Source organism: Ambystoma mexicanum, chromosome 2p (genome assembly GCF_040938575.1).
Source record: "Ambystoma mexicanum isolate Mex_15411 chromosome 2p, UKY_AmexF1_1, whole genome shotgun sequence".
Lineage (NCBI taxonomy): Eukaryota > Metazoa > Chordata > Amphibia > Caudata > Ambystomatidae > Ambystoma > Ambystoma mexicanum.
This window is the reverse complement of record NC_090923.1, coordinates 1300766741-1300793360: the sequence shown is the minus strand read 5'-3', so window position 1 is coordinate 1300793360 and position 26620 is coordinate 1300766741. Positions and strand designations below refer to the sequence as shown.

At 45.7% G+C, this 26620-nt stretch overlaps 1 protein-coding gene across 2 annotated transcripts in view; it reads right to left on the bottom strand.

The window, feature by feature from the left end:
* Window positions 1-26620, bottom strand: part of PMS2 (PMS1 homolog 2, mismatch repair system component) — a 504643-nt gene that overhangs the window by 130922 nt on the left and 347101 nt on the right. For both annotated transcript variants that reach the window (XM_069645634.1, XM_069645635.1), the window contains exon 8: window positions 22830-22929. In XM_069645634.1, the coding sequence (XP_069501735.1) occupies window positions 22830-22929 (100 nt within the window). The remainder of the gene's footprint in view (window positions 1-22829; window positions 22930-26620) is intronic.

The following is a 26620-nucleotide window of genomic DNA, read 5'->3' as shown; positions in this document are numbered from 1 at the left end:
TGTGTTCTGAATCAATGAACATTAAGTAGTCCTTTTGATAAATCGAAAGTTAAGTCAACTGTGTTGAATGTTACCTGCATCGTAAATGCATATCTCTCACGCAGACTCATTAACTCACCTATTAACAGGTTACACAAAAATCTCTGTAGCAGGGTTATTGACCCACTGACCTGCCTTTTCCAACAGGCTGTTGACACTGAAAGGCACTTAGGGTTAGGGCACTAGCAGGTCCATGTGAGACTTGCCTGACATAAATGGCTTGTCAAATGTTGTAAGCCTGTTTAGACTATCCTACATTAGTAAGGCGATTCATAATGAGGCTTTGAAACGTGCTATAGTTTTGGCAGTGGCACTCAGTAATCGGACATGGAGAGAAGCAGAGGTTTTAAAAAGCGTAAGACCGAGTAGAAGGGATTGAAGTATATGACAGCAATGTCATCTACACTGTTGCAGGTTGGTGGGAAGAGCTCAGGCACTGTTCTTGCTATGTACTTTAGCTCGCTGCAGAAAATACCAACCCATGTTCGTGCTTTCTTAACAGCAGCTCTTTTAAGAAATTCAGGCACTGTCCCAAAACATAGCACCCTGCTAAGAAATGTGGGCATGATGTAATCAGCCCTGCTGTGAATAATTGGCATTGTGCCATGACATGCGTATAGCAGCACCGTTGACAAACTAAGCCAATTTGCCTGAATATATAGCAGTCCTGTAGAGAGGTACAGGTACAATCTGTGCCACTGAAAATATATACAGCACTGCTTCTACCTGTATCCATTATACCCGCTTGCGGTGGTTGGTCTAAAAGGGAGCTAAAGTTCAGACCACATGCCTAGCTATGCAATTGTGTGCTTCTGTGATGAAAAGAAAACAAAGTAGGAACTGCCCATGCTGCTGCAACTGCGCTGCCTCTATTAAAGCCAATTAAGCATTAAAGCAGCCCTTGTTTAAGACAATGTTCATTTTACACAATACTACCTGTGTACTAAAGTAATGGGAAAAGCATGTTCATGATTCAAGATGCACTGTAACCTACAAAATGTAGGCAATTGAAAAAAGTGAACAAAACGCATAGTCCCTTTTACATTGCTCAGTATTATCTTAATAGAATCATTAACAGAGGAAGGAAAATGTTAAAAATATCAAACAGACCAGGACTCATCCCAGTTGCTTCTTTCAAGGAACTGTGTCGATTACTAAAGAGTGGATTTGCAAGCTGGCACCAGTGAGCTCCATGATTTATGGGGGTGCTGCCATAAATAGCCTGTGTAAGTGGTACGCAAGGAAGAATTAAAAGGGCCATATTGACAAGATTTCTGTGCGTAAAAAGGCCTAATACGCACCTTATCTGGTGTGTTGGGTGCGGGTCACAGGAATATGACCGCAGCCATCAGAAGCTCCAAACCCAAAGACCGAAGAAAGTAGTTGCAGCAGCAGCAGCAGGTTAAGCGGACGCGCAAGGAAAAACCAGTGAGTTGGCCTTTGATAAGTGACCCTGGGGCGCTCTGTAATAAACTGCTGCCTGCTTACAAATGTTTTGAATACCAAACTAATGAAAGGAAGTATTTTTGGTGCAATACTCATATTGAGAGGATACAAGAAGAGAACATTTACAACTATCATTTCCCAAGTAAAGAGTAGGCAATATATATGCCAGTAAACAGCCAGCATTGCCTAAGCCAAAGAAAGGCCATTACAAAAAAAGGGAAATAGCTTTCTTAAAGACAAACTTGAATAATAGTAGAAACCCAAAAGGTGGCAGGAGAGAAGCCCTCCTTGTAGAAAGTATCAAGGAGGAGAGGAACACAACCTGCATTGCATGTGGCAAACAAAATCAGTAGAACAAACAGCAGGCCGAGTATACAAGGAAAGGGATTGTTAGTGGTAGTCCTGGCAGGTTAGTGGACCAGGAAGAAGATATTGAAGTACTACATTGTGGTGAAAGGTTGTGGTGGAAAGAAAGTGGCAAGGCCGCTAATGTGTTTGAAGAACTGTGGTAAAACCATGCTGATGAAAACATTGTTGTTTATAAAGAAGAAATGTGAAGTAGTTGACTTTTCCAAAGAGGAGAAGTTATATTGAAATATTCACCGGAAGTGTGAAGACAAAGACTTTTTTTGATTTGACAAACAAGCTTGTGGAAAAATGTAAAAGCTCTGTTAAGTCCCGCTTTGCTGCGGGTTACTCTGGAGTTCCTGTGCTTCTTTGTGGATTCTGCGTTTAACAGACTTATATCCGCACTTCAACTACCAGCAGGCATCCTGCTTTGGGAGGGGCTATATATACGTGACTGCGCGCGCACCCATTAAGTCCCGCTTTGCCGCGTGTTACTCTGGAGTTCCTGTGCTTCTTTGTGGATTCTGCGTTTAACGGACTTATATCCGCACTTCAACTACCAGCAGGTGAAGATTTGTCCAAGAAACCCACAGTTAATCATCTACTTGCGTATATATGCTGATATATTCTTTTTTTGTTTATACTCAGGCATCCTGCTTTGGGAGGGGCTATATATACGTGACTGCGCGCTCACAGAGCACGCGCACCCGTGAAGCCCCGTTAAGTCCTGCTTTGCCGCGGGTTACTCTGGAGTTCCTGTGCTTCTTTGTGGATTCTGCGTTTAACTGACTTATATCCGCACTTCAACTTCCAGCAGGTGAAGATTTGTCCAAGAAACCCAAAGTTAATCATCTACTTGCATATATATGCTGATATATTCTTTTTTTGTTTATACTCAGGCATCCTGCTTTGGGAGGGGCTATATATACACGTGACTGCGCGCGCAGCCGTGATGCCCCGTTAAGTCCCGCTTTGCTGCGTTTGTCGCGGTGAGTGGTGAGAGTCTTAGTCTGTGGGCTTCTCAGTTAAAATAATTCTTAATCCACATTCTGCATAGCATTTTGCCTCAGAGCTCATTAACTCTCTTTTCAATATGAAACGAGGCATTACCTCTTTAAAATCGGGAATGCCCACTGTAACTGCTTTACATTGCACTAATGGTGTGAGCTTTCCTTCTAATTCACCATCCTCTCCAACCAAAAAATCTCGACTAAGCTCTACCCCTCGCATGAGCATCATGAAATCTAAAACAAAAAGTAAAGCTGAGCTATTATTAGGGATGGACATTCGGCCTTTTTGTCGTGAACCAAGTCATGTGGACTCTTTTGATATCAATAAAGGAATCACCTCAGCAGCAGCACCTGGTCGTGCGGACAAAAAATCTGCTGTTTCAAAAAAGGACGTATCTCACGGACAATCTACCAGGATCGATGCAGCGGATGATGGAATAACTGGTGAGATATCAAAGTCTGTGCCGTCGACCGTCTCCACGGTCACTTTTGCAAAGGAAAATGTGTCTCTTACAGACAGTATTATACTAAAAAATGTGTTAACTGGTGTTGTTGTGTCATCTATCAAAGCCTCTAACAGCTCTGCTTTGTCTGTAAATGACACTTCTAGTTCCAAACTGTCAACCATATCGAACACCGGAGATATGGCTGTAATTGATCTTGATACAAATGTTTCTGCTTTTTCAGCACACACCTTTTCTGAAAATCTATCTAGGTCTCCAATTTTATTCACTAACATCAGTGCTGCCAACTGTGTGGCTAATTTGTCATTTATTGCTCCAACACCACGAAAAATGGGTGACAAAGGTACTCCTGATGTCGGATTGGTCGAAACTCAAAGTGTAAAGATTGGTATTGCTCTGACTTCCATGAACACTGCTATTCTTGCTTTGGCCAAACTGTTTGAAGTGTTAGTTAACAAGGCTGATGTCCATTCTAATCAGCGTAATCAGCTACTATCTGAGCAACTTACGATCTCCAATAAGCTCGAAAATCTGAGACAACCTGCTACCTTACCTAGTATTAGAGGGTCAGTAGTTTCCCAGACTTTCCAATCTGACATTCCTGTACATCGTTATCAGATCATTCCATGTATACCAAATCCTATAATTGATCTGATGAATGTTGTAGATGAAACATCTGTTGACCAGCTAAAAAAAACAAATTACTCACTTTTTGGTGTTAATACAAACCCTTCTGATGTAGTGAAGTCGGGGTCTAAAAAGGGTGTCCTTTCAAAAATTCAAAAAAAATCTAAAAACATCAAATCTGTGGCCAAACGTACAACTCAAACTAAATCCTTTGTCAAGAACCTTTCAACTCCAGTTACAACTACTGCGATCGCTTCCAAAGCTATAGCAAAAAAATATCTTCAACAATCGCAGGCAAAGAAGGCAAAGCTATTACCAGTCCCAGCTGCCTCTGCGATGGCTTATAGTCCTTTAAATGATCTGTTAAGTGCTGCTGCTGACATGTCTCAAAACACTTCTAAAAGACAAACATCCAATGGCTTTTGTTTTAAATCTCTTTTGGCCATGGGAGTTTCGAACAATGAAAAGCGTTGTAAAGAAATAAGGCAAGCAGTTGATGAATACATGTCCTCCAAATCTGTTGCCAAGAACTTGACTTTTGCGCAGTGTGAAATGGTTAATATGCATGAGCCTTCTGCTCCTGTTGCACAGAAAGCGCAAATAACATGTTCACGAGTGTCTGACAAGGCCACCTCAGCTCAAATCGTGCTCCAGGCGCCATTTCAAAATAAGACAAAGGTTCCTGCCTCTGATTTTGTTGCTTCTAGTGACATGGAAAGATTGATTCAATCTGCACTGACCAAATTATTTGAGGCTTCTGCCTCTTCCCAATCTAATGTTTGTAGTGTAAACCAGCCCATCTCCAATGCTCCGCCCATTCCAGCTAATCAAAAAAGTGTGACTGTGTGTCTTAAGCGCCCAGCGGTTCATTCACTGACACTCAGTTGCAAGCCCTTGCCAGCTAAACAATATCATCTTAATCGTGCCTCTGTGTTGTCAATATTTAGTGAAATTCCTGAGCTCGATGATATTGGCACCATCGACGTTGAGCTAGTGGAGTTCACTGATCATTCCAAACGGTCCTCTGTAAATCTCTGGATCAATTCGAGGGTCGTAGTTAATGCAATCTGGGCTGTGAAGTCTCAACTCCTTGATCTTGGCTTTATCCTTTTGCCAACTTCTGATTCCCCAGATTGCTTATTAACACGACAACAGGACACACATTCAAAGCAAAATACAAACAAAACTCAAGGTTTTTTCTCAAAACATGTAATTGTGACCCTAAAAGTAACGAATGTAAGCATTCTAAATCTTTAGAACCTGCTTTGTCTTTGACCATTTGGAATTCAAGAGGGCATAGGCATTTATTGAATAATCAGACTTTGCAGTTGTTAGACCATGATGTAATTTTGTTACAAGAATCTTGGCTTACTAGCGTTCCATCATGGAATAATTTTGATGTCCTTTTGATACCTGCAGTCAAAGGTTGCCTAGGGCGTCCTACCTCTGGTTTGTTAACCGCTGTCAAGCAGTCTTCCACGTTAAAAGTCGAACATTGGTTCTCTCCAAATGCGTTTTTACAAATGACTAGAATTGTTGGAAAAAACTTTTCATGTGCTGCAATTAATGTTTACTGGAATCCCTTGGGTATTTCTGATGACTGGTTTCTCGAATCTGTGAACAAAGCTATTGATATTGTCACTCTCGATGGGTATACAAACCACATCATTTTAGCTGGCGATTTAAACCTTCACTGCTTGGGTCCGAATTGCAAATCTGAAACATATCGGCTTGTTAAGTGGACAAGTTTCATTGAATCCCGAAGTCTGTTTATGTTAAATGGTGCTTTCGCTTGGGACATTCCACCCAGACCTACTTGGCACCGTGCTCGTAGCCAGGGAATTATTGACTTCATCTATGTTAATGCACACATGTTAAACAATGTAATATCTTTTCAAATAATTGACACAGAACTGAGTGATCACAATGTCTTACATACAAATTGGCACTCAAATTCTATCACAGCACAAGCGAAATCCACTTATCTTATGAGCTCCTACAAGGTAAATTCAGCCAGAAATCAATTAACGTGAACTGAGGCATCCTTGGAAGCCTTCGGGTCATGTTATGACGCTCAGTTGAAGAGCAAAGCTGTGTGTAAATTTCCCTCAGATGTAGTGTATTATGATTTAATGCAGTTATTTCAACCAGGTTCAATCACACAGAAACAAAAACAAACACCGCATCTGCACATTTTCGACCATGAAATCAGAATTAGGAAATCCATGGTTCGGGCAGAAAAGTGGGAAGCCCTTAAGTTCCCCGTAGACACACGATTAGCTGCCCTAACCCTTATTAAAACCAGGTATAGGAATTGGGTAAGAGGCATGAAGGCTAAACTTTATCAGACTGATGGAAGCAATGTGCTGAAACTATTGGCAGCTAAAAACTCTGCTTAGTCATGAAACATCATAAATCAAGCAACGGCAGGTCACCAGGTTGCTGTTCAAACTAATGATGTGACTGAGGAGATGTGGATTCACTACTATTCTGAATTATTTGCTGCCCCTCCGGTACATCCAAGCATATCTATGCCGGAATCTCAGCCTCCTTTCCACTTATGTTTTGATAAAGACGACATTATGTACTTCATCAAACAAGCAAGCCATTCTAGAGCACCTGACCCGGATGGCCTGTCGAATGCACAAATGAAGCAATTCCCGGACATCTGGGCAGATGTATTATATCTTATATTTGAGTCCATTTATATTTCTCAGAAAATCCCAATGTCCTGGAAAGAGTCCATCGTAATCCCCATCTATAAGAAGGGTGATTGGGCTAATCCAGCTAGCTCTAGGCCCATCTCGTTGCTTGATGTGCCTGGGAAGATCTTTTGTCACCTAATTCTGAGAGAGTTGAATACTTGGACTAAAAACTATTCTAAGAGAGATCCTCTTCAATCAGGATTCGTTAGTGGCCTTGGCCCTCTTCCTAACATCATCACTATTAATATGCTTAAGTCACAATATGCATGTCGGAAACAATCTTTATACTTTGCATTTATTGATTTTCGCTCAGCATTTGACTCCATAAATCGTGATCTCTTATTTTACAAGTTAAAATCTCTTGGCTGTCCATCATCTCTCTTGGCTTTAGTTATTCAGCTACATACTGAGACCTCCATGCGAGTCAGGCTATCTTTTGAAGGTCTTCTGTCTTCCTCCTTTCTCACTTTTCTGGGACTTAAACAGGGTTGCATTCTAGCGTCATTACTGTTTAATTTGTTTATTTTTGACATGGGTCTCTCTTTTCTCAGAATCATGTCGGATGCTCCTGAATTGAGTGGTCAGCGCATACCTTGGCTACTCTATGCTGACGACTTATCTTAATATCTCAAACTCCCAAAGGACTCCAGAATTTGCTATCAGCCCTCTCCGATTATGTTGAGAGGAATCAACCTATAGTAAATTTCAACAAATGTCAGATTCTGGTTTGCACACCTCAAGGGAAATCCAAAAATTATAATGGAATTTGGCGCATGCGACAGGAACCCATGGATATAGTTCTGGAATACAAATACTTGGGCCTTTTCATACAAAATAGTGTTGGCGATAGCAAATATTTGATTATCCTACAGTCCAAACTTCTGACTTTGATCTCACAAGCAAAAATACTGCTCTATAAATACCGGAAATTTACTTTAAAGCATATCTTAATGTTCTATGAGCAAAAAGTCATTCCTGTTCTTTTTTATGGTGTTGAATCAAAGTTGTATTCAAATGATGAAACATGGAATAAATTGGAGGCGGCGTTTTGGAAAAGGGTTTTACATTTACCGAATTGCTCACCCATGCCTATATTACGTTTTGAATTGGGTCTAAATTCACTATTTAGTAGGGTCAAATGGAGAATGTGCTCCTTCTTTCGTAAGTGTTTGCTTGGCGTGGCTAACAATAATTTACTGAGTATGGTTGCCCGCTACTGGTCCTCTTCTACTCTCGCTTTTCCTTTAAAATGGCGAAATCTACTACTGGATACTTTGGTAGCAGCCGATATCCCACTACAGCTCCTAATTGAAAATCCAGCCCGTGCTAAAACAAAGTATTATCTATGGGATTGGATTCAAAATTATGACCTCTGTATCAAATATAAAGACTTCAATAATAATCCTTTTGGAATTACTCGCCTGGGTCAAGTGGCAGGTTATCTTTTGAAATGCCCCTCCGCGAATGTACGGAATAAATTTCTGCGCTTGAGACTTAACTTATGGACGACTAGGGAAGTGTTGGTGAGGCGTAAGATCATTTCTGTTGATTTAAATTTTTGTCGGTTTTGTGAATCCCATATTGTGAGGGAAACCCTACAACATGTGATAATATCTTGCCCTACGTTGAAGGACATGCGGGCTAAACATTTCACCAATCTGTTGAATCTGCATGAGGAACTGGATGAAAATGAGATATGGAGCATTTTAGTTAATAGCGCAAGATTTTCGGTCATAAAGGCCTTGGTGCACTTTTTGGAAGCCATTTTACCTGGTGAAATTTATGTACAAACTTAATTTGAACTATGAATATCATTTGTATATACTCAAAGTTATGTTTGTGCACTCGAGAAAACAATTGAAATGTATCAGATTTTAAGTTTTAAATCTTCATATTAATCGCTCAAATTATGTTTTATTTGCCATGCTCTGTATTGTAAACTTTTATCATTGTTAATTTTTGTTCGTTATTAATTGTTTTTGAATGAAATTGGAAATGTATATCTGTTTGATAATTTTGAAAAGTTGATTTATTCAGCTGTATCAAAATAAAAATTAAAAAGAAAATTCTTAAGAGTGATGGATCTTGTTTAAAATTAAGACAATTCAAGTGTCAAGTGAAATCCTAAGGGAGGGAAGGAACTCTGTTATCCTTGAAGCAGAACTTGGCTATTGAAAGGAACTTTTTTTGCACTTGAAGCAGAACTGGTCTATTGAAAATAACTTTGCTAATTGGAACTTTTATTTAAAAAATCCTGGTTTAATCGTGGGGAAGGGGATCTGACGCTGGTTACAAGGGTACTTGCTTATAAAGTGTGTGTTATTTTGTTGAGTTTAAACAGCCATATAAATAAATATATGTATGATTTTGTTGTCTGTGTAAATGTGAGGGACCTTTTGATGTTCGTGTTTTCCTTTTGTCTTAGCTTTATAGGCAGGGAAATCCTCATTAGGTTAGGGAAAGCAATGCGTTAATCACACCGTTATAATGTAATAAAATGGCAACTTGAGAAAAACCTCTATCAAGTTGTACGCCTCACACTTCTGACCCCTCACGCCCCTTAGTCTCGGATTTTCATCTGGTCCATACTAACACTCTAATTGGCAGCCATTCCAGACTCACGAGCTGCCTGTCCAAGAACCTTATTCTCCAGCATGTGTCTGCCTCTGAAGGCTCCTTAATTGAGATACTGATATGAGTGAGAAGAAGTGCACACAGGCCCAGGATACCTTTTAAGTCTTCCTTTACTCTGCTTAGCCTAATATGCACCTACTCACCGTAGGCTAAGCTTTAGCTTCTCCTCCCGCTCTTGTGCTCTAATAGGGTAGGCAAATATCATCGATAAAACCATCCCGAAGAACCCATCAGCTTGGAAGCTTGCTCCTCTCTCCTATTAGAGGTGCCGCCCAGGTGTAATCTCCCTCCCTGGTGGGTGCTAAGGTGAAGGGTCTCCTTAATTCCCGGGAAGGAGAGGAGAAGGGAGCTTGTTACCCAGCTATATTACTAATGGGCTCTCTCGTTTCCACAGTCCCACTAACCCGCTGATCACGGTCCATGCATCTGGGTCTTCAAACCTGCTGCCCATCCGCCTGCCTCGCCTTTGGCTCCTTGGACGTTCCTGGCAGCAGTTCAGACTTTTGGGTAGGCTTCACTTCTCTGTGCTTGAGGTGCAGTCCTGCCTGGTTATCTGGACTACCTTTGCATCGACTCCTGTGTGAAGACTTGGTGAGTCTGTTCCTTATAATTTCAGTCTGTAAACCAAGACTTTGGTATTTGCAGCCTCTTAATGTTCTTGTGCAGCTAGGAGAAGGCAGCAAGCCCGCCTCCTTCCAGGTCTCAAATCTGCAACGGACCTTGATGGCAGAGTCTGTAGTTGGTATCACACTTGAACCAAGCCCTGGAGCCATAGGAATACAATAGGCCAATCTATTGTCTTTACAGCGTGTTCGCTACAACTTTCACCACCTCCTTCACTCAGCCTCATGGTTCTTCAGCTTTCCAACCCAAATGATCTATCCCATCGACACCCCACCACAAGCTTATATCTTCGTTTGTTATATATATCTCCATCCCCCCCACACCTGGACTTGTTGCCTCAAGCTTGTTCTTCCAACCATCTCAGGCTTTTCCTTGCATCTTTCTCTCAGTCTCCTAATCCTCCTCTTGCTCTTCTACTCTTATCTGGATGTTTCTTACCTCCTCCTGCACTCTCCTCTGAAACGTGCTGGCGGAAGGAGTCGGACAAAGGGGTGGCCTGATATGAATGCTTCTTTATTAACCAATAAGAAAAAAGAACAAGTTACTTTCTTACCTGGTAACGTTCTTTCGATGGGATGGTCCGACGACGTATTCCATATCTATGACAGGTAATCACCACAGCTGTGCTGCTTCGGAAACTTTTTTCGGCATCTGCATCCTGCGTCGATGACGTCGATGCGCCGTTGTCGAGGACCTGCTCCGACGTCATCCTACTTACCGATGTGATAAGTAGGAGGCACGACGCCCGTAGCCTCAGTTGTAGTTTTTTCCCCCAGAACGTGTGACATTAGTCTACTGCCAGTCAGACACAAAGCCTTGCGGAACGTAAGCTGCAATCGGAAAAGAAATTCTGCAGCGGGGAAGGTAGGGAGGGAGCGATATGGAATACGTCGTCGGACCATCCCATCGAAAGAACGTTACCAGGTAAGAAAGTAACTTGTTCTTCGAGGGGATTGGGTCCTCCGACGTATTCCATATCTATGACAGACTCCCAAAGCAGTACCAAGCAAGGAGGAGGGAAAGAATTTAGATTTAAAATTTAGAATTGCCAATCAAATCGCAGAGCAAAGGACCGCCTTGCCAAAGGCCAGATCCTGTCCTCGGATGGAATCGAGGGAATAGTGACGTACAAATGTATGTACTGAAGCCCAGGTGGCTGCATCACAGATGTTGCGAATAGGAACACCCCTCTGCAGGGCAGTAGATGCAGCCATACCCCTGGTAGAATGGGCCCGGCAAACCAGCCAGTGGGTCCTTACCCGCCAAGTGGTAACACTCCGAGATGGCCAAAATAATCAAGCGAGACAAAGTCTGTTTCGTCACAGCTTGTCCCAAACGCTTACCAGCGTAACCAATAAAGAGTTGATCGTCCACTCTGACCCGGGACATGCGTGAAACATAAAAGCTTAAAGCTCTCCTAGGATCAAGCCTATGGAGCCTCTCCTCTTCCTTACCAGGATGCGGAGGAGGATAGAATGCCGGAAGAACAACCTTCTGGGCCAAATGAAATTCCGTCACTACCTTCGGAAGAAAAGAAGGACGGACTCTAAGGACAACCCTGTCCTTATGGAAAACAGTGAAGGGAGGCTTAACTGAAACTGCCTGTAACTCACTCACTCTGCGAGCGGAAGTAACTGCAACTAAAAATACAGTTTTAAGAGTCAACAGTCTCAAAGGACAAGAGTGCAAAGGCTCAAAGGGAGCACCCGTAAGAAACCTGAGAACAAGGTTTAAATCCCAACCGGGCACCAGGAAAGGTGACGGAGGGAACACATTAGTGAGCCCTTTCAGAAACTGTGAAATTAAAGGGATTTTAAAGTAGGAACACTCTTCAGACGAGCGCTTAAAGATGGACAGCGCCGCCAGGTAACCTTTAATGGTACCCACTTGCAAGCCCCTGTGGGCCAAAGAAAGTAAAAAGGACAGAACCATGGGGATGTCACATGCAAAAGGATCCACATTCTGAACTCTGCACCAGTCGCAGAACTTACGCCAACGGCAACAGTACAGAGACTTTGTTGCTGGCCGTCGGGCTGAGAGCAACACCTCCATCACGTCTTCAGGGAGGTCCCAATCCTTATACCTAAACCTTTCAGAAGCCAAGCGTGAAGGTTGAGGGATCTGACCTCTGGATGGAGAACCTGACCCCCCTCACCTCCCTCCCGTGAGAGCAGATCGTCTCGGTAGGGAAGATGACGTGGAGGGCAGATGGACAAGTCGAGAAGGTCCGGGTGCCACGTCCTCCGAGCCCACGCCGGAGCAATGAGGATCATCCGGGAACCGAACTTCCGTAACCTCCGCAGCACTTGCGGGATGACGGGGACTGGAGGAAACGCGTACAGCAGTGGGAATGACCACTCCACCATGAACACGTCTCCTAAGGCTCCTTTTGGAGAAAATTCCCGCGAGCAGAACCTCTCGCACTTCCGGTTGACACTGGAGGCGAAGAGATCCACTTGAGGGGTCCCCCAAAGGGCGAAGATCTCCAGGAGAATCTCCTGAGCCAACTCCCACTCGTGAGAGATCGTGCTCTGCCTGTTCAGAGCGTCCGCCGTCACGTTTTCGTCTCTGGCCAGATGAACTGCCGAGATCGAAACTTCCTGCTGGATGGCCCAGAACTCGAGCTACATCGCCTCCCTGCACAGAGGAAGTGACCCTGCCCCCACTTTTTGTTGAGGTAGTGCATGGCCACTGTGTTGTCCGTCAGGATCAGGACACTCTTTCCTCGCACAGTCGGCAGAAAAGCCTTCAGGGCTAGCCTGACGGCCCTCAGCTCCAACAGATTGATATGGAGTCTGGACTCCGACGGAGACCAACGACCGCTGACTGTCAGCTCGTTGGCATGAGCTCCCCATCCCATGAGGGATGCATCCGTCACGATCGTCACCTCCGGCCAGGGAAGCCAAAACGGAGCCCCCTTCATCAAGTTGCCTGCAACGGCCCACCACAGAAGGTCCTGGGCGACCGAGGGCGGCACCTGAACCGGGTCCGACATCCTGCCGGAGGACTGCGACCATTGCATCTTGAGTGCCCACTGCAAAGATCTCATCCGCAGGCGAGCCTCTGGCACCAGAAGAATGCAGGATGCCATGAGGCCGAGGAACCTCAAGAACTCGAACGCTGGGAGCGTCTGGGCATGCTGAAACTTGTACACCATCTGCTGAATGTGAAGAGCCCTCACCTGGGGAGGAAAACACTGCCCCAGGGAAGTGTCGAGCTCTGTTCCGATGTACTGGAGCCGCTGTGTTGGCGTCAAATGGGACTTCTTTAAATTGAGGGAGAAGCCCAGCCTGTGAAGGGAGTGGCAGGTGACTGACAGATGATCCAGGACCTGCTCGGGAGAGCGCGCCCGGATCAACCAATCGTCCAGGTAGGGGTAGATGTGAATCCCCCCTTGCCTGAGATGCGCTGCCACCACCACCATGAGCTTGGTGAAAACCCTCGGGCGGAGGTCAATCCGAATGGCAGGACCCGAAACTGAAAGTGCGAGTCGCCAACCGCGAACATCAGGTACTTAGATCGGCACATGGAAGTAAGCATCCTTGAGGTCGAGAGACACCAACCAGTCCTGAAGCTGAAGGGCCTGGAGGACTTGAGAGAGAGTAACCATCTTGAACTTGTCCTTCCTGAGAAGTTAGTTCAAACTGCGCAAGTCCATGATGGGTCTCAATCCCCCGTCTTTCTTCGAAATCAAAAAATAAGGGGAATACCATCCCTTGTTCCTCTCCGCTACAGGCACCAGTTCTATGGCGCCTTTCCCCAGCAGGGCTTGAATTTCCTGGGCAAGGAGCGGATCCGGACTCTTCAAAGAGAGGTTCCCTGGTGGATTGTCGTGAGGCCTCTGCTGAAAGGGAAGACAGTAGCCGTGGGTTATGATCTCCGGAACCCACACATCTGAAGTAATGGCACGCCACTATACAAGATGCTGCGCCAGCCTTCCCCCAACCGGCGAACCATGGGACATGGTCTCATGACTGAGTGGTAGCGGCTGCGGCATTACCTGAGGGCAAAGAGGCAACTGCCCGAGCGGCCTTGGCACCACGGGTACCCTGTCGTCCACCTCTGGTACCCCTGCGTTGGCCTCTTTGACTGCCAGCTCCTCTCGCTTTACTGAAGGACGAGTAATAGCGAAAGGAACCACCCCTCCATTGCTGTCCCCTAGGACGAAAAGGCGGAGGTTGGGGAACTGCAGCGCCCAACGACTTCGCTGCAGCTTTGGAGGTCTGCAACCTCTCAAGGCTCTCGTCAGCCTTGCTGCCAAAAAGGTGTTCACCGTCAAAGGGCATGTTGAGGAGCCGGGACTGCACATCAGGAGCAAACCCCGACTTCCGCAACCACGCAAACCTGCGTATCACGGTGCTCGCCGCCATGGACCTGCTGACGCATTCAGCCAAGTCCAAACCCGACTGAACGGACTCACACATGGCATCCTTACCATCCTGGACCATAGCAAGCAAACCATCCCGTTCGTCCCCTTCGGGAATATGTTCAGCCGCTAACGCAACACAGTTCCACAGAGTGTGTGTGAAACGAGACAAGGCACATATGGAGTTGGCCGCCTGAAGTGTCATACCACCTGAAGAAAACACTTTCTTCGCCCAGCCATCAAAACCTTTGTCGTCCCTATCAGGAGGGATGGTAGAGTACGACGCCTGCTTTGCCGGGGCCGTGGCCGTCTGCACCACCAAACTCTCCGGAGTGGGGTGCCTGGTCAAGTAGCAGGGGTCGCTACTGGCTGGACGGTATTTTCGCGACAAGGACCTGCCCACCGCCGGGAGACTCTCCGGAGCAGTCCAAGCCGCCGCCGCCACCCTTCTCTGTAGAGCCATATGAAACGGCAGTACCGGGTCAGTTGGGGGACCAACATCAAAGATGTCCGTGAGATCATCCTGCACAAACTCCCCTGGGGGAGCAGACCATCCCAAGTACTCGGAGACCTTAGCCATCAGGCGCCGGTACGAGGAATCGGCATGAGAGCCAGGCACAGGCCTACAAAACTCCACCTCCAGAGAGCTGTCCAGTCCACTGGCATCATGCAGTCACTGCCTCAAATCGTCAAACTGGCTATGGCCCGAGACCATCTCATCTGGAACCTGACTAGGAACCAGGCCATCAGAGTCCTCATCCACCTCCGAAATATATTCCAGGTGTTGAAAAGAAGGCACTCGAGAGTGCTTGCTCTTAGCCAGAGCCTTTCTAGGGGGTTCCCCCGTGCCACAGGGCACCTCCGACACCCCAGCCTCGAAAGGCGTCGAGTGAATCGGCGCCGGCGTCGAGAGAACAGGCATCGGCGCCGAGAGGATCGGCGTTGAGTAAATCGGCATCGACGTCAGATGCAGCGCCGCCAGCATCGACACAGTCCTCGAAGCGGGAGCTCAGAGCGTGTCCTTCGACGACTTCCTCGGACCCGGAGCCTCGAGAAACCCAGTCGACGCCCTCGACGCCTCAGGCGTCGATGTCTTCCTCGAAGACATCACAGGTGCACACGGTCTCGAACGCGTCGAGGACCGGGACCTGGAACGGGTATGTCGATAACGAGTCCCCTTGTCCGAACGGGACCTCTCCCGTGACTCGCGCCGACCACTCTTGCGAGCGGTGTCTCTCGACCTCTCACGGCCGACCCCACTCGGGGCGCGGACGGCATAGTACCCTGCAACTCGAGAATCGCCAGCATTTTCTTCCCGAAGGAAGCCCATTCCTCCGGCGTCGCACGGCTGGTGGGGTAAGCGACGTGCCGGGCAGAGTCCTCAGAAGAGGACCTGGAAGACGACCGCTGTCGGCGTTTTCGAGAATCCCTCAAAGAGGCTGAGGAGTGGCGAGACCGACTCCTAGAAGGAGACCCACCAGACTTCCGACGACTTCGCGGAGAGTCACCTCTCGAATCATCCGTCGAAAGCCCCGCAGACTTCGACTTCCGGGGCTTGGACACCCGACCTACCGACAACTTCTTCTTACGTTCCCGTAAGGCTTTGGACGTGAGCGACTGGCAGTCGATACAGTCATCCGTGTCGTGGGCCTCCCCGAGACACCAGAGGCAGGCGTCGTGCGAGTCCGTCACCGACATCTTGGACCCACACTCCCCGCACTTCTTGAAGCCCGGACGGGGGGCAAAGACGAAGTAGAAGACATCTTCTTACGAAGGATATTCTCACAAAAACGAACAGGTTCGAAGAACTGAGAAGAACAGAACTCCAAAGAGTCGAGGCGTAACCGAGAATCACGAAGCAACACGTTCACGAAAAAAAACGGAACTGAGGCTATGGGCGCTGTGCGTCCTACTTATCACATCGGATGACGTCGGAGGAGGTCCTCGACGACGGCGCATCGACGTCATCGACGCAGGACGCAGAAAAAAGTTTCCGAAGCAGCACAGCTGTGGTGATTACCTGTCATAGATATGGAATACGTCGGAGGACCCAATCCCCTCGAAAGGCCTAACTCTCCTTATTCTAAAGGGTAATCTCTACCCAAGGAAAACGCTGGAGCTCGTAATCAGGGTGGTTGTCCAAATGAAAAAGTCCTGTCCTCTGTCCAAAACTACCTAACTCTAGCCCTACCACCATATACACAAACAACATAAAGGACACCGGGAGAAGGACTCCCTTCTCCTGGTTCACTGGTATCCATCTTGGGGATTGCGTTTAAAAGTCTTAACTAAGAGTTCATGTTCCACAAAGATACAGAATACCAGGATGACGACTCCCTCCTTCTGGTCCAATAAAAGTGTCTTTGACAATATCTATGGCAGCCTTTGCCCTAGTATCTGAATCAACAAAACTGTTTTGGGAAGCCAGAAGAATGACTCCCTTCTCCTGGTTCACTTGACTCTTGATGACAATATTTCTTAAAAGTTCTTATTAAGCTTTGTATTTCTCTCCAGGCATTCTCCCGACTTAAGTGTTCCTGCTTCACTTTGTTTACTATAACCACAAGCATTTTTGTGATGGAGACTACACCCGAGTCCTTGGTTATTTTTGCCAGAATCACTGGGATGAGGGAGATCAATCCAGAGGCTTTGGAAAAGGCTTTGCACCAATTACTGAGATGAGGGAGATCACTCCCAAGGCGTTAGTCAGCTTTGTAACAATTGCTGAAGCAAGGGAAATCACTCCCAATGCTTTGATCAGTTTTGCAAGAATTACACAGACGAGGAAGATCACTACCAATGCTTGGATCAACTCTGCAAAAGTTACTGAGACGGGAGCTCACCCCAAATGCACTTCTCACTGACAATATTACTCTTAGCACTTCTCCACCAACCATTGTGATGAGGGAAATCCCTACTGATGCTTTGATTAGCTTCACAACTATTACTGAGACGAGTGTGATCACTCTTGATGCTTTTGTTATCCCCCCCAAGCCTTTACCAGGTCTATTGTGGTTCCCGTTACATCTTTGTTTCTGGGACCATGTCGCTGGTTCTTCCTGGGCCGTTAGGGCTGCTCTTCTGCGTTCGCCGGCTGTTGCTGCTCTTTCCTCGCTTATCTCTACCCCGCTTCAGTTTTGCAGGGCCTCCGGTTCAGCGGTATCAGTGTTGTTAAGGGACCTACCGGTCCACCTCACTGAGGTCACGCCGCAGTTCACTGGTCGGGCCTCCTTCTAGCTCCCGAGGCTTCCTCTGACCTTCAAGCTACATCCTCTAGACCAAGGATTGGTTTCTCCGTCTTGCGTCTTATTTGCTGGGTTTGAACTTCCCGGGCAGGTACCTCTTCACGCTGGCTTCTCTCTGGTTTGCCTGGTTCCCTTTCAGGCAGCCCTTTCTCTATTTTTATGGTGGGCACACGGGTCCACCCCAGTGCAATGTCAAAGGACTTTGTCTGTATCAATGATGCACTCAACAGGCCTCCTTGAGGCCCCCACTTCTCAGTACTTTGCAAGTGCATAAAACATTAGTTTGTAGAACTCCTGTAATTCATTTTCTCTCTCATTCTCTCTCTCTCTTTCTTCCCAGCCTTCCAGCCTCTCTCTGGTCTAAGGGAACGCAGTTGTTAAGGAGTCAATTAGTTAGGCGATTGATGGGTCTGCACTTAGGGATAGTGTGCAGGTTTGGGACATGGGGTTGGTTAGCTTCTAAGGCGGCAATGTTACAAGCCCTTGCCTCACGCACATGGCATGGTGGGGTTAGCCAAGGGATTCTCCCCACACCACCCCAGGGCCCACCATAACCTGGCTTTTGGTGACACCCAGCCCCCGTGGCAACCTTTCAATATACCAGTACAGTCAGGCAGGGGACTACCGTGCAGTACCCAATGCCACACACCAACAAAAAGGTTACTGTCAGATATCCCTTATGCCACAAGACTGGGAGAAAAACCACCTTCCACTCCTGTGTGGCTGTTCCATTATAGAGTGTTGCCATTTGGGCTCCCTGGAGTACAAGACACATTTCACAATATGATGAATCATATCCTGTAGCCTAAACAGTAATACACAGGGGCATAACTGGGTGACTTTGTGGTGTAAAGGAAAAGCTGGTCAGTCCACATGCAATAGGTGTACCAAGTGACAGAGCCTACCGAAAGCAGGACAGAGCCAACCCAGAAAAGTGTCCCCTGGCTTTTCCTTTGGAAAAGTACTTGAGGTTCAGGGTGGGGAAAGTTGCAGTTCAACCACAGGAGGCCAAGGCAGAACCAATCCAGAAGGTTACACCACCTTTGATGAAAAGAGAACGCCAAGCTTTTCTAGGCATAGTCGGCTACACTACCATCAATTTGTCCCGTACTTCCCAACAGTGGCCAGATCTCAAACCATCTCAGTACAAGACCACCTGGACTAACACAATGGAGGAGGCCTTCAAATGATTAAAGAACTCAGATTGTTAGCCAATCATCCTCATAAGGCAGAAATTTAGCCAGATGTTTAGTCTCTTCAGACAGATGCCTATAGAGGTAGATTTGGCACAGATCCCTCGCAAGAACGGAATGGTAGTGAACAACCCATTCTGTACATAAGTAGTCAACTCTTACCTATGGAAAGAAACTATACTGCTCAGGTGCTAGATTGTCTGGCAATAATAATCACCACCCATGCACCCCTTACATGGCTTACCAGAAACAAGGTCAAATATTCCTGGGTTATCCGATGGTTACTCACCTTACTGTATTATCCTGCCATATATAGTTTGGGGCATTTCATAAGTCAGTCCAGGAAAACTCACCTGTAACAACAAGAGTGAGAATGGAAAATGAATACTGCTCTCTTGATCCTGAAAAGAAGATGTTCAGGGAAAGCAAATTCCTGGGCACTGCAGCAGCAGTAATGCAGGACAAGGTTTTAACCGTACAAGAGAGTGGTCTGATGCCTAGAGACAGTTCAGCGTTCTGCATAAACATTCAACGCCACGTGGACGTCCAAGGTAAAAACAAAGAGATGATAGACAGCTTTCAAGAAGGTGCATCCTCCCCATTGGAGGGAGGGGGAGGACGGGGCGCAGGCAGCAGGTTCCAACCAAGCCCTGCGTACTAGTTGGAAGTCACCAATGGGGTCAAACAAATAATCATTCCCAGAGGAACATAGGTGAGCAAGCAAAGGTTCCAGGAGGCAGGGGTTCCCCATTATATAAGCTTCCGAAAGCCAGACAGGTTTCTGGGACTATTTGGGGATAGAGAGACAAGTAGAGGGGCTTACATGAAAGATCTGGAAAGTTAGTAAAGGCAGAATTGGGTGAGGCAAACAAAAATCTGCAAATGAGAAGGAGGCTATTGAGAATACCTTGAAGGAGAGAGGAGCCAGAGATGGGTTTGAGATTACCTGGAGGGTAGGAGAAAGGGAGAAGATGCTGGGGAGGAACATCACAAATTGTAGAGGAGGTTAGATGAGATAACAATGGAATGAGGAGTGCATTCAGGAGGAGGTTGGAGGAGACATCAGGAAAGAGGAGGTGCAGAACAGTAAGGAGTTTTTTAGGAGTAATATCTGAAGGCAGGAGCTGCTGGGGTACTGAGGAGGTGGCTGAGGACACGGAAGGAGGAGGAGTATTAAGGGAAAAGTAGGAGCAGGGAAGGAGGAGCAGAGGAAGAATAAAAGTGGTGATTGAATGAGTAGAGAAGCAGGCGCTGCAAGATTGAGAGGAGGAGGTGGAGGCATGAGCACATGGCAGAACATTGAGAAAATACAAGAGGAGTTGAAGGTGAAGTATAGAGGAGAAGAAAGGGCTAGAGACGAAGGATGGTCGGCTTAAGTATGAGACCACTGCATCTTGTCAAGGAGTAAGACAAGAATATGGTGTGTGGAAATAGAGACAGGAGCCCGACACAGGGAGGCATTGAGAATCTATCTGTCAAAGCCTGAGACTAATGGCCTCTTGATGACCGTTTCAGAGTTTCTTCGATCATGGTTTACCCCAGGACTGATTTCGCACGCCTAATATGTGTGTGCATGTGTGTCCCAAGACTCAGGAAAGGCGTTTACTAGGAGTCAAGAAACAAATGACCTATAGCTATATCTACAGAATGAGGAAACAAGGAAGAATTGTGTCAACACTCAAACCACCAAGACTGAGTGAATGAGTCATGAGACTATATCCTGCAAAAGGTTCCCCTAAATGAGTTTTACAAGGCCCAGACACTTTGTTGTTCAAGCCCGAAACAAAGACATCCTGACTTTTAACATATGTATTCCATGCATAATTACTCACCATAATCGCTACTGTTTAACCAGAAGAATCCTGGATTAAAAACTATACGTCCTGAGCCCAAGCCTGGGCATCGTGCTATGGGGTCCGGGATCTGTTAGGCCCCTTAGGGGGTGTTTATACACCCTTCCATGGCAGTTGTATTGGGTTCTAGATTCCTAGTCAGGCCATTCACCCTTTAAAGAGCCAGTAGCTGAAAGAGGCACCGAAGTGGGATACTGCGTTTGTAACTCTGTCAGAGTGTTGATCCCTCACGTGGCGATAGCTCGAAGAGGCACCAGAGCAGGGATCCAAGCAGTTCCAGCTGGGACCTCGGACTGTGGTCCTGTAGTCTTTGCAGATAGGAAACAATCCAATGGACCCCTCTCGTGAGGGTGGAATTGGGCAGGACACACAAGGGCGAGCTGGGCGGGGACTTGCCATGACAGCCCAAGCAAGGAATTTTCAAGAATATCTGACTCACTGCTGCGTGGCAACATGATCCAATCACATTCCCATTCCCCGGGGCATCTCCTATGTATGGATTCTTTTAAACTTCAACTTCTTTGTCTGCCTTAAATTGACCCTGCTCAGCTTTGTGGCGCTGTTGTTATCCCAAGAGGAGTACTATGCCTCTATAAGCAGGTCATAAAGAGAATCAAAGCGTGATAGCCCATTTTAAATTGTTTTATCAACCTTTGTGCATGTTTTATTGATTTTATTTATTTATTGGACACTTCTCTGGCGCCTATACACAAGTGTTTCCAGGCGCCACAAGACAAATTGTGGGGGTGAGGGGGGCATAGGAAAGAAAATAGAACAACAAACTGTTATATTGGCCTTGTGACAATCCTACCGTGCAAGAAGGTGGTAAGTGCAGGGGGGGGGGGTGCGGTAGAGGGAGAAGTGCAGGAGAAGGGAGCCTTAAGGGAGGGGGTGGGCAAATGCTGGGGAGCAGGAAGGCAAGTGCCAGGGGAAAGAGAGGGGGAAGGCAGGGTAAGTGTGATGGACAGGGTGGAACAGGTTAGGGCTAGTCTGGGGAAGAGCCTGAGGGCAAGTGCTGGCAAGGGATGCTGGGGGGACCTGTAGGGAGGTGGTCTGGCCCCTGTAAGACTCTGAACGGACCAGGCCCCAGTCAAGGCGTTCGAGGGTACGTTAGCACGGGAGGGGAGAGGGAAGGAAGAGGAGAAAAGAAAAGTCTTTAAATGTTTCCGGAACTTAAGAAGAGACGGCTGAAGTCGGAGGGGGCAGGGAGGCTGTTCCAGAGGGAGAAACCAGCTGAGGAAAGGGATCTACCGCCCACACTCTGCTTGAAGAAACGTTTGACCTGCATAGAGTTGGAGCCAGAGGACCGAAGGACTCTGGCAGGAAGGTATTTAGGGAGGGGAAAGCTGGATGTAGAGAGGTCCCAGCCAGCCTTGTGGATGATGCAAAGGGTCTTGAATTTGATTCCCCGAGTACTATAAATTAGTTATAATTAGCGAGAAAGCACGTATCTGTCATGGTTAGGAGCTTACATGACCACACGTTTAGAACGGACTGTCGTTTTGCAAATAAGCTATTATGGCATTAGCTGGCTGGTATTAGAACTTCTCACAATGCATTTTGAAACCTGGATGCCTGCAGGTGACATGCGATCAGGCACTTGGACCATGAAGAATCATGGATTAGTACGTGTTAGTGGAAAGTTACAAGCATGCAAGGTAGGAAGAGGTTGACCACTGGAGGCTGCCATGGAAGGAACTTTCTGGAAGGTCCTGAGTCAGGTGATGTATGGGACAGGTACAACTGCGCTGGCAATGCAATTCGAGGCGTCTTCCTAGAGGCCAACAAGGCCGATAATGTGTGTGTTATCTAAGGTTAAAGACCCCAAGAATCACCATCTTCATAGTATATAAAAGTCAAGATCTCTGGGGGCAGGGGTTAGGTTGCTTCTGGGAGTTAGTAAGGGGCATGGTGTTTGTCTTTGGCTTTTATTGTACTGAAATATAATTAACGGTCTCTGTCCTTGCTACTCAAACAAATATATTGTGCAAGCCTGTTTTCTCTGACAAGAGTGATTATCCTAGTTGATGGAAAACAAAAGGAGAACACTCAACAAAATGAATACCGTCTCTGCATCCATAGTTTTTGCTTCCTTACATGCAGGTTGAGGAGAGGTGGAGGTAAGATGGGTAAAGTTCTGAGTGCAGTAAGATATGTACTGTTGAGATATTAACTGCTTCTCCAGGGACCAGCTATGCACAATAGGTATCTTTTAGTATATTGTAATATATTCCTCAAAAGGGAAATCATAATATAAATTAGACATAAAACTTACCTTTGCTGGGTCACACGGCCGCTGATTAATGAAGAAAAACTGTCTGTCTGTGGCACTCCGTCCAACGCCATGATCACAGCGGGAAATAAACCCATTGATGCTATTGGAAAAAACATGTTAAAATGTTATTAGCAGAGCAGAAGACATTATGGCAACTGTGACATTTCAAGAGAGAAAATATGTATCCAAACTGCCTTGACCGGTCGCAATTTCCAGTAAAACATAGTTTTAAAAGTGAGAAAATTAAATTCAATCATGAATATTTGGGTATTTCATAGATAAGCACAGAAACACTGTTTTGCATATATAAATGAGGCACAACACTCACAGGGCACGGAAACTGTCACAGTACTTCCATCTTTCTTGGAACAAAAATGAACTTAGTCTCACTTTCTATAATCTCCATTGAATCCATGAATAATTATTTAATTCTAAAAAGCCTTTTCTATATCTGATAGGTTTGCAAAGAATCTCCTCTCTACCACCAGCACACCTATAATCAGAAGCATAAGATCACAGAGAGCATGCAAGGTCTTCTTCCTATGGTGGGGGAAACCAACTCATAAGTGGGTACTTCACTTCATCAAATGAATATGCTCGAGTGAACTTATTATTTGACGGTAGGCGGCTCAGCAACAATTACATTTGTTTGGAAACTCTTGTATTATAAGCAAACCAAAGATATTGGGCAGAAGCTTTACCGTGTTCAGAAAACGAACCCTTGGACACAAACAACGCCAATGCATATTTTTCTATCAATGTTTGTATTTAGGTTTTTTCCTACATCTACCATAGGCATCAAAACTGTCTATCTGTTGATGCTAAATAGAGGTTCACAGACAGAAGGAAGACAGGCATTAAAATGAATTTGACATTTATAGGTCCAGATGTCAGCATTGGGTATCCTGTGAAACGGTTGAGGGGAGACGTACAAAAGCTTTGAACCTTACTTGTGAAGGTATCCTTCCATAAGCATTGATATTTTTCAGAACATGTGAAAAATGTTCAGAACAATGGTTAAGGTGGAAGGGTGACCTGTGACTTTTGGAGGGCTTGCAGAGGTGCATCAGTAGATTGTAGGACAAATATTCTTTGCAAGTTTCCGGTACATCAATGGGGTCAGCAATGGCACCAGAATATGCCAATATTGTTCTGTACCATTTAGAAACTACACTCATTCTAAATCATGACATCTATTCTTCCAAAGTATTGTTATGGAAAACATTTTTGATTACATTTTTGGAATGTGGACAGGCACAGAACCTGAAGTACTTGATGTTGTTGAAAATCTGAATGAAGCATACCCAAGAATTAAATTTACATTAGAAATCAGGATTCCATCTTTATATTTTTTGGATACTGACATCAAGTTAACACAAGGTACTATAAGCACTACTATCTATAGGAAACGCACACATGTTAATAATATACTACATTACCACAGCTTCCATCCACATCATCTGAAGGATAGCTTACCCTACAGTACATTTTTAAGACTTTGAAGAATTATTTCAGATCCAGATACATTCAAAAATTAATGTAAAATCATGCATGATCATTTGGCTATTGTGAGGGGTCAGAAATGTGAGGCAGACAACTAAGTGAAGGTTTTTCAAAAGATGCCATTTTAACAACTCAAACGGTTGGATAAGCGCCTCACCATCCCTACTTTGATGAGGATTCCCCTTCCTGAAATAAACTAAGAAAAAACAAATAACAAAAGGTTTCTGTCCCTCACACTTGTTTATACACCAACTCAATTAGGTAATATATGGCAGTTCAAAAACAACACATTTAACAGTTAAATTCACACTATGATAACTATCAGTCCTTATCATCTGGGAGAATTTCCCATCCCAGGATTCTGTTCAACAGTTTCCAAAGAATAAGGAAAACCTGTCTTGTAGCAAAATTTCAATGCAGTTCTCTTGATTTCCACTTCTCAACAAAAAGTTCCAACACTCCACGATTGTTCAAAGGGGTGTGTTTCTCTTCAAATTGTGATGTTGTGAAAAACAGCCTTTTTTGCATAAATCAAGATAATTTCCTGAGTTCTGTATAATTAATGTAAATTGTCTTTGTCAGGATTATTCTGCAAGCACATATTTGTTTAGAAACAATGATACACTTCTGCAGCAGTTAACATTTTCTTCAGCAATTAATGTTTTGTCAGAATGATTCGTTAACACCACTTCATCAACTTCCACTTGGTTTACTTCCATGCCAGGCCTACTACTTCCAAGTTCTTTGTTCGGGTATACTCCCCTGCCCAAACAGAATACATTGTTACCACAACCCCTGAATTGGTGTACTTCACTGCCAGGCCAGAAAATTACAAACAACAAGTGCTTCTGTGGTTAGGATCAGCTTATAAAAACTTCACAATGTATGTTGCTTCACAACACCATGTTTTAAGAATTTCTTCAGGGAAGACAAGATTCACATTGGTGCTCTTTATTACACTTTTGTGATTTCCAAAACCTTTGCAAGTTATGCTCCACTCCTTCTGAATATCCTTTACCAGAAGGGCACCCTTCTTGCCAATCTTGTTTCCCCTCTTCTTCATTAACAAATACTGGCAAGAATATGGTCTCATTCTAGCTCTTCTTTGGCGCCGGCAATGTGGGGTTCACCAGCTTTGATTATGCACTTCTTTAACCATGGGCAACAAGCTTTACAAACCTTTGGATTCTTATTTGCCCCCTCTAGACGTTGACAAGGTGTGTTAGTTTTAAATTGCCTTGTGTGAGAAACCCGACGGTATCCTCACTTCCTTCTCCCCAACATCCTCTGCTCAGGTGGGCAGGGAAGGGCCATCGCTCTTGGATCCCGACCCTGGAGGTAGAGGTGCGAGGGAGGATCATCTGGTTAGTGGAGACATGGGGAATGGTAGGGGGATGTCCTTAGGTGAGACGATGTATCCCCCATTTCCATTCCATGATGAAACCCTCAGTCCCAGCCGTCTTTTATATATGTTTACCCTTCTCTCTTTGTCCAGGATAACACCAGAAGACACTTTCGACAGGGTGAAGAAGAGGAGGTCCACTGGTGAGATATAGTATCCACTTTTCCTGTGACCACAAAAGTGATGGGTGGAAGGTTTTGAATGAATCTGAATCACTGGCATTGCTCTGGGCAACCTTCCACACCACCGTTTTATAGCTCGTAAGCGCCATTGCAAAAGGGGTCCAGCCATATGCAAATCCAGTCAGGTACTGCCATCAATGGTAGCAGCCCAGCCCGAACTGCTAGGCCAGGTCCCCTCTGCACGGAAACCCAAGCAACCCCAGACATGTTTCGGCCTTGTTGGGCATACTCATTGAGGTTCAGGTTGGTTCCCTATGGCACAGCGAGCAAGGGACCCACGTGTGGGAATACCCTCTCTCACATAGTGAGACAAATTGTGACCACAAAAGTGATGGGTGGAAGGTTTTGAATGAATCTGAACCACTGGCATTGCTCTGGGCAACCTTCCACACCACTGTTTTTTAGCCCGTCTGCACCATTGCAAAAGGGGTCCAGCCATATGCAAATCAGTCAGGTACTGCCACCAATGGTAGCAGCCCAGCCCGAACTGCTAGGCCAGGTCCCCTCTGCATGGAAACACAAGCAACCCCAGACATGTTTCGGCCTTGTTGGGCCTCCTCAGTGAGGTGCAGGGTGGGTCCCTATAGCACAGTGAGCAAGGGACCCACGTCTGGGCATACCCTCTCTCACATAGTGAGACAAATTGTGACCACAAAAGTGATGGGTGGAAGGTTTTGAATGAATCTGTACCACTGGCATTGCTC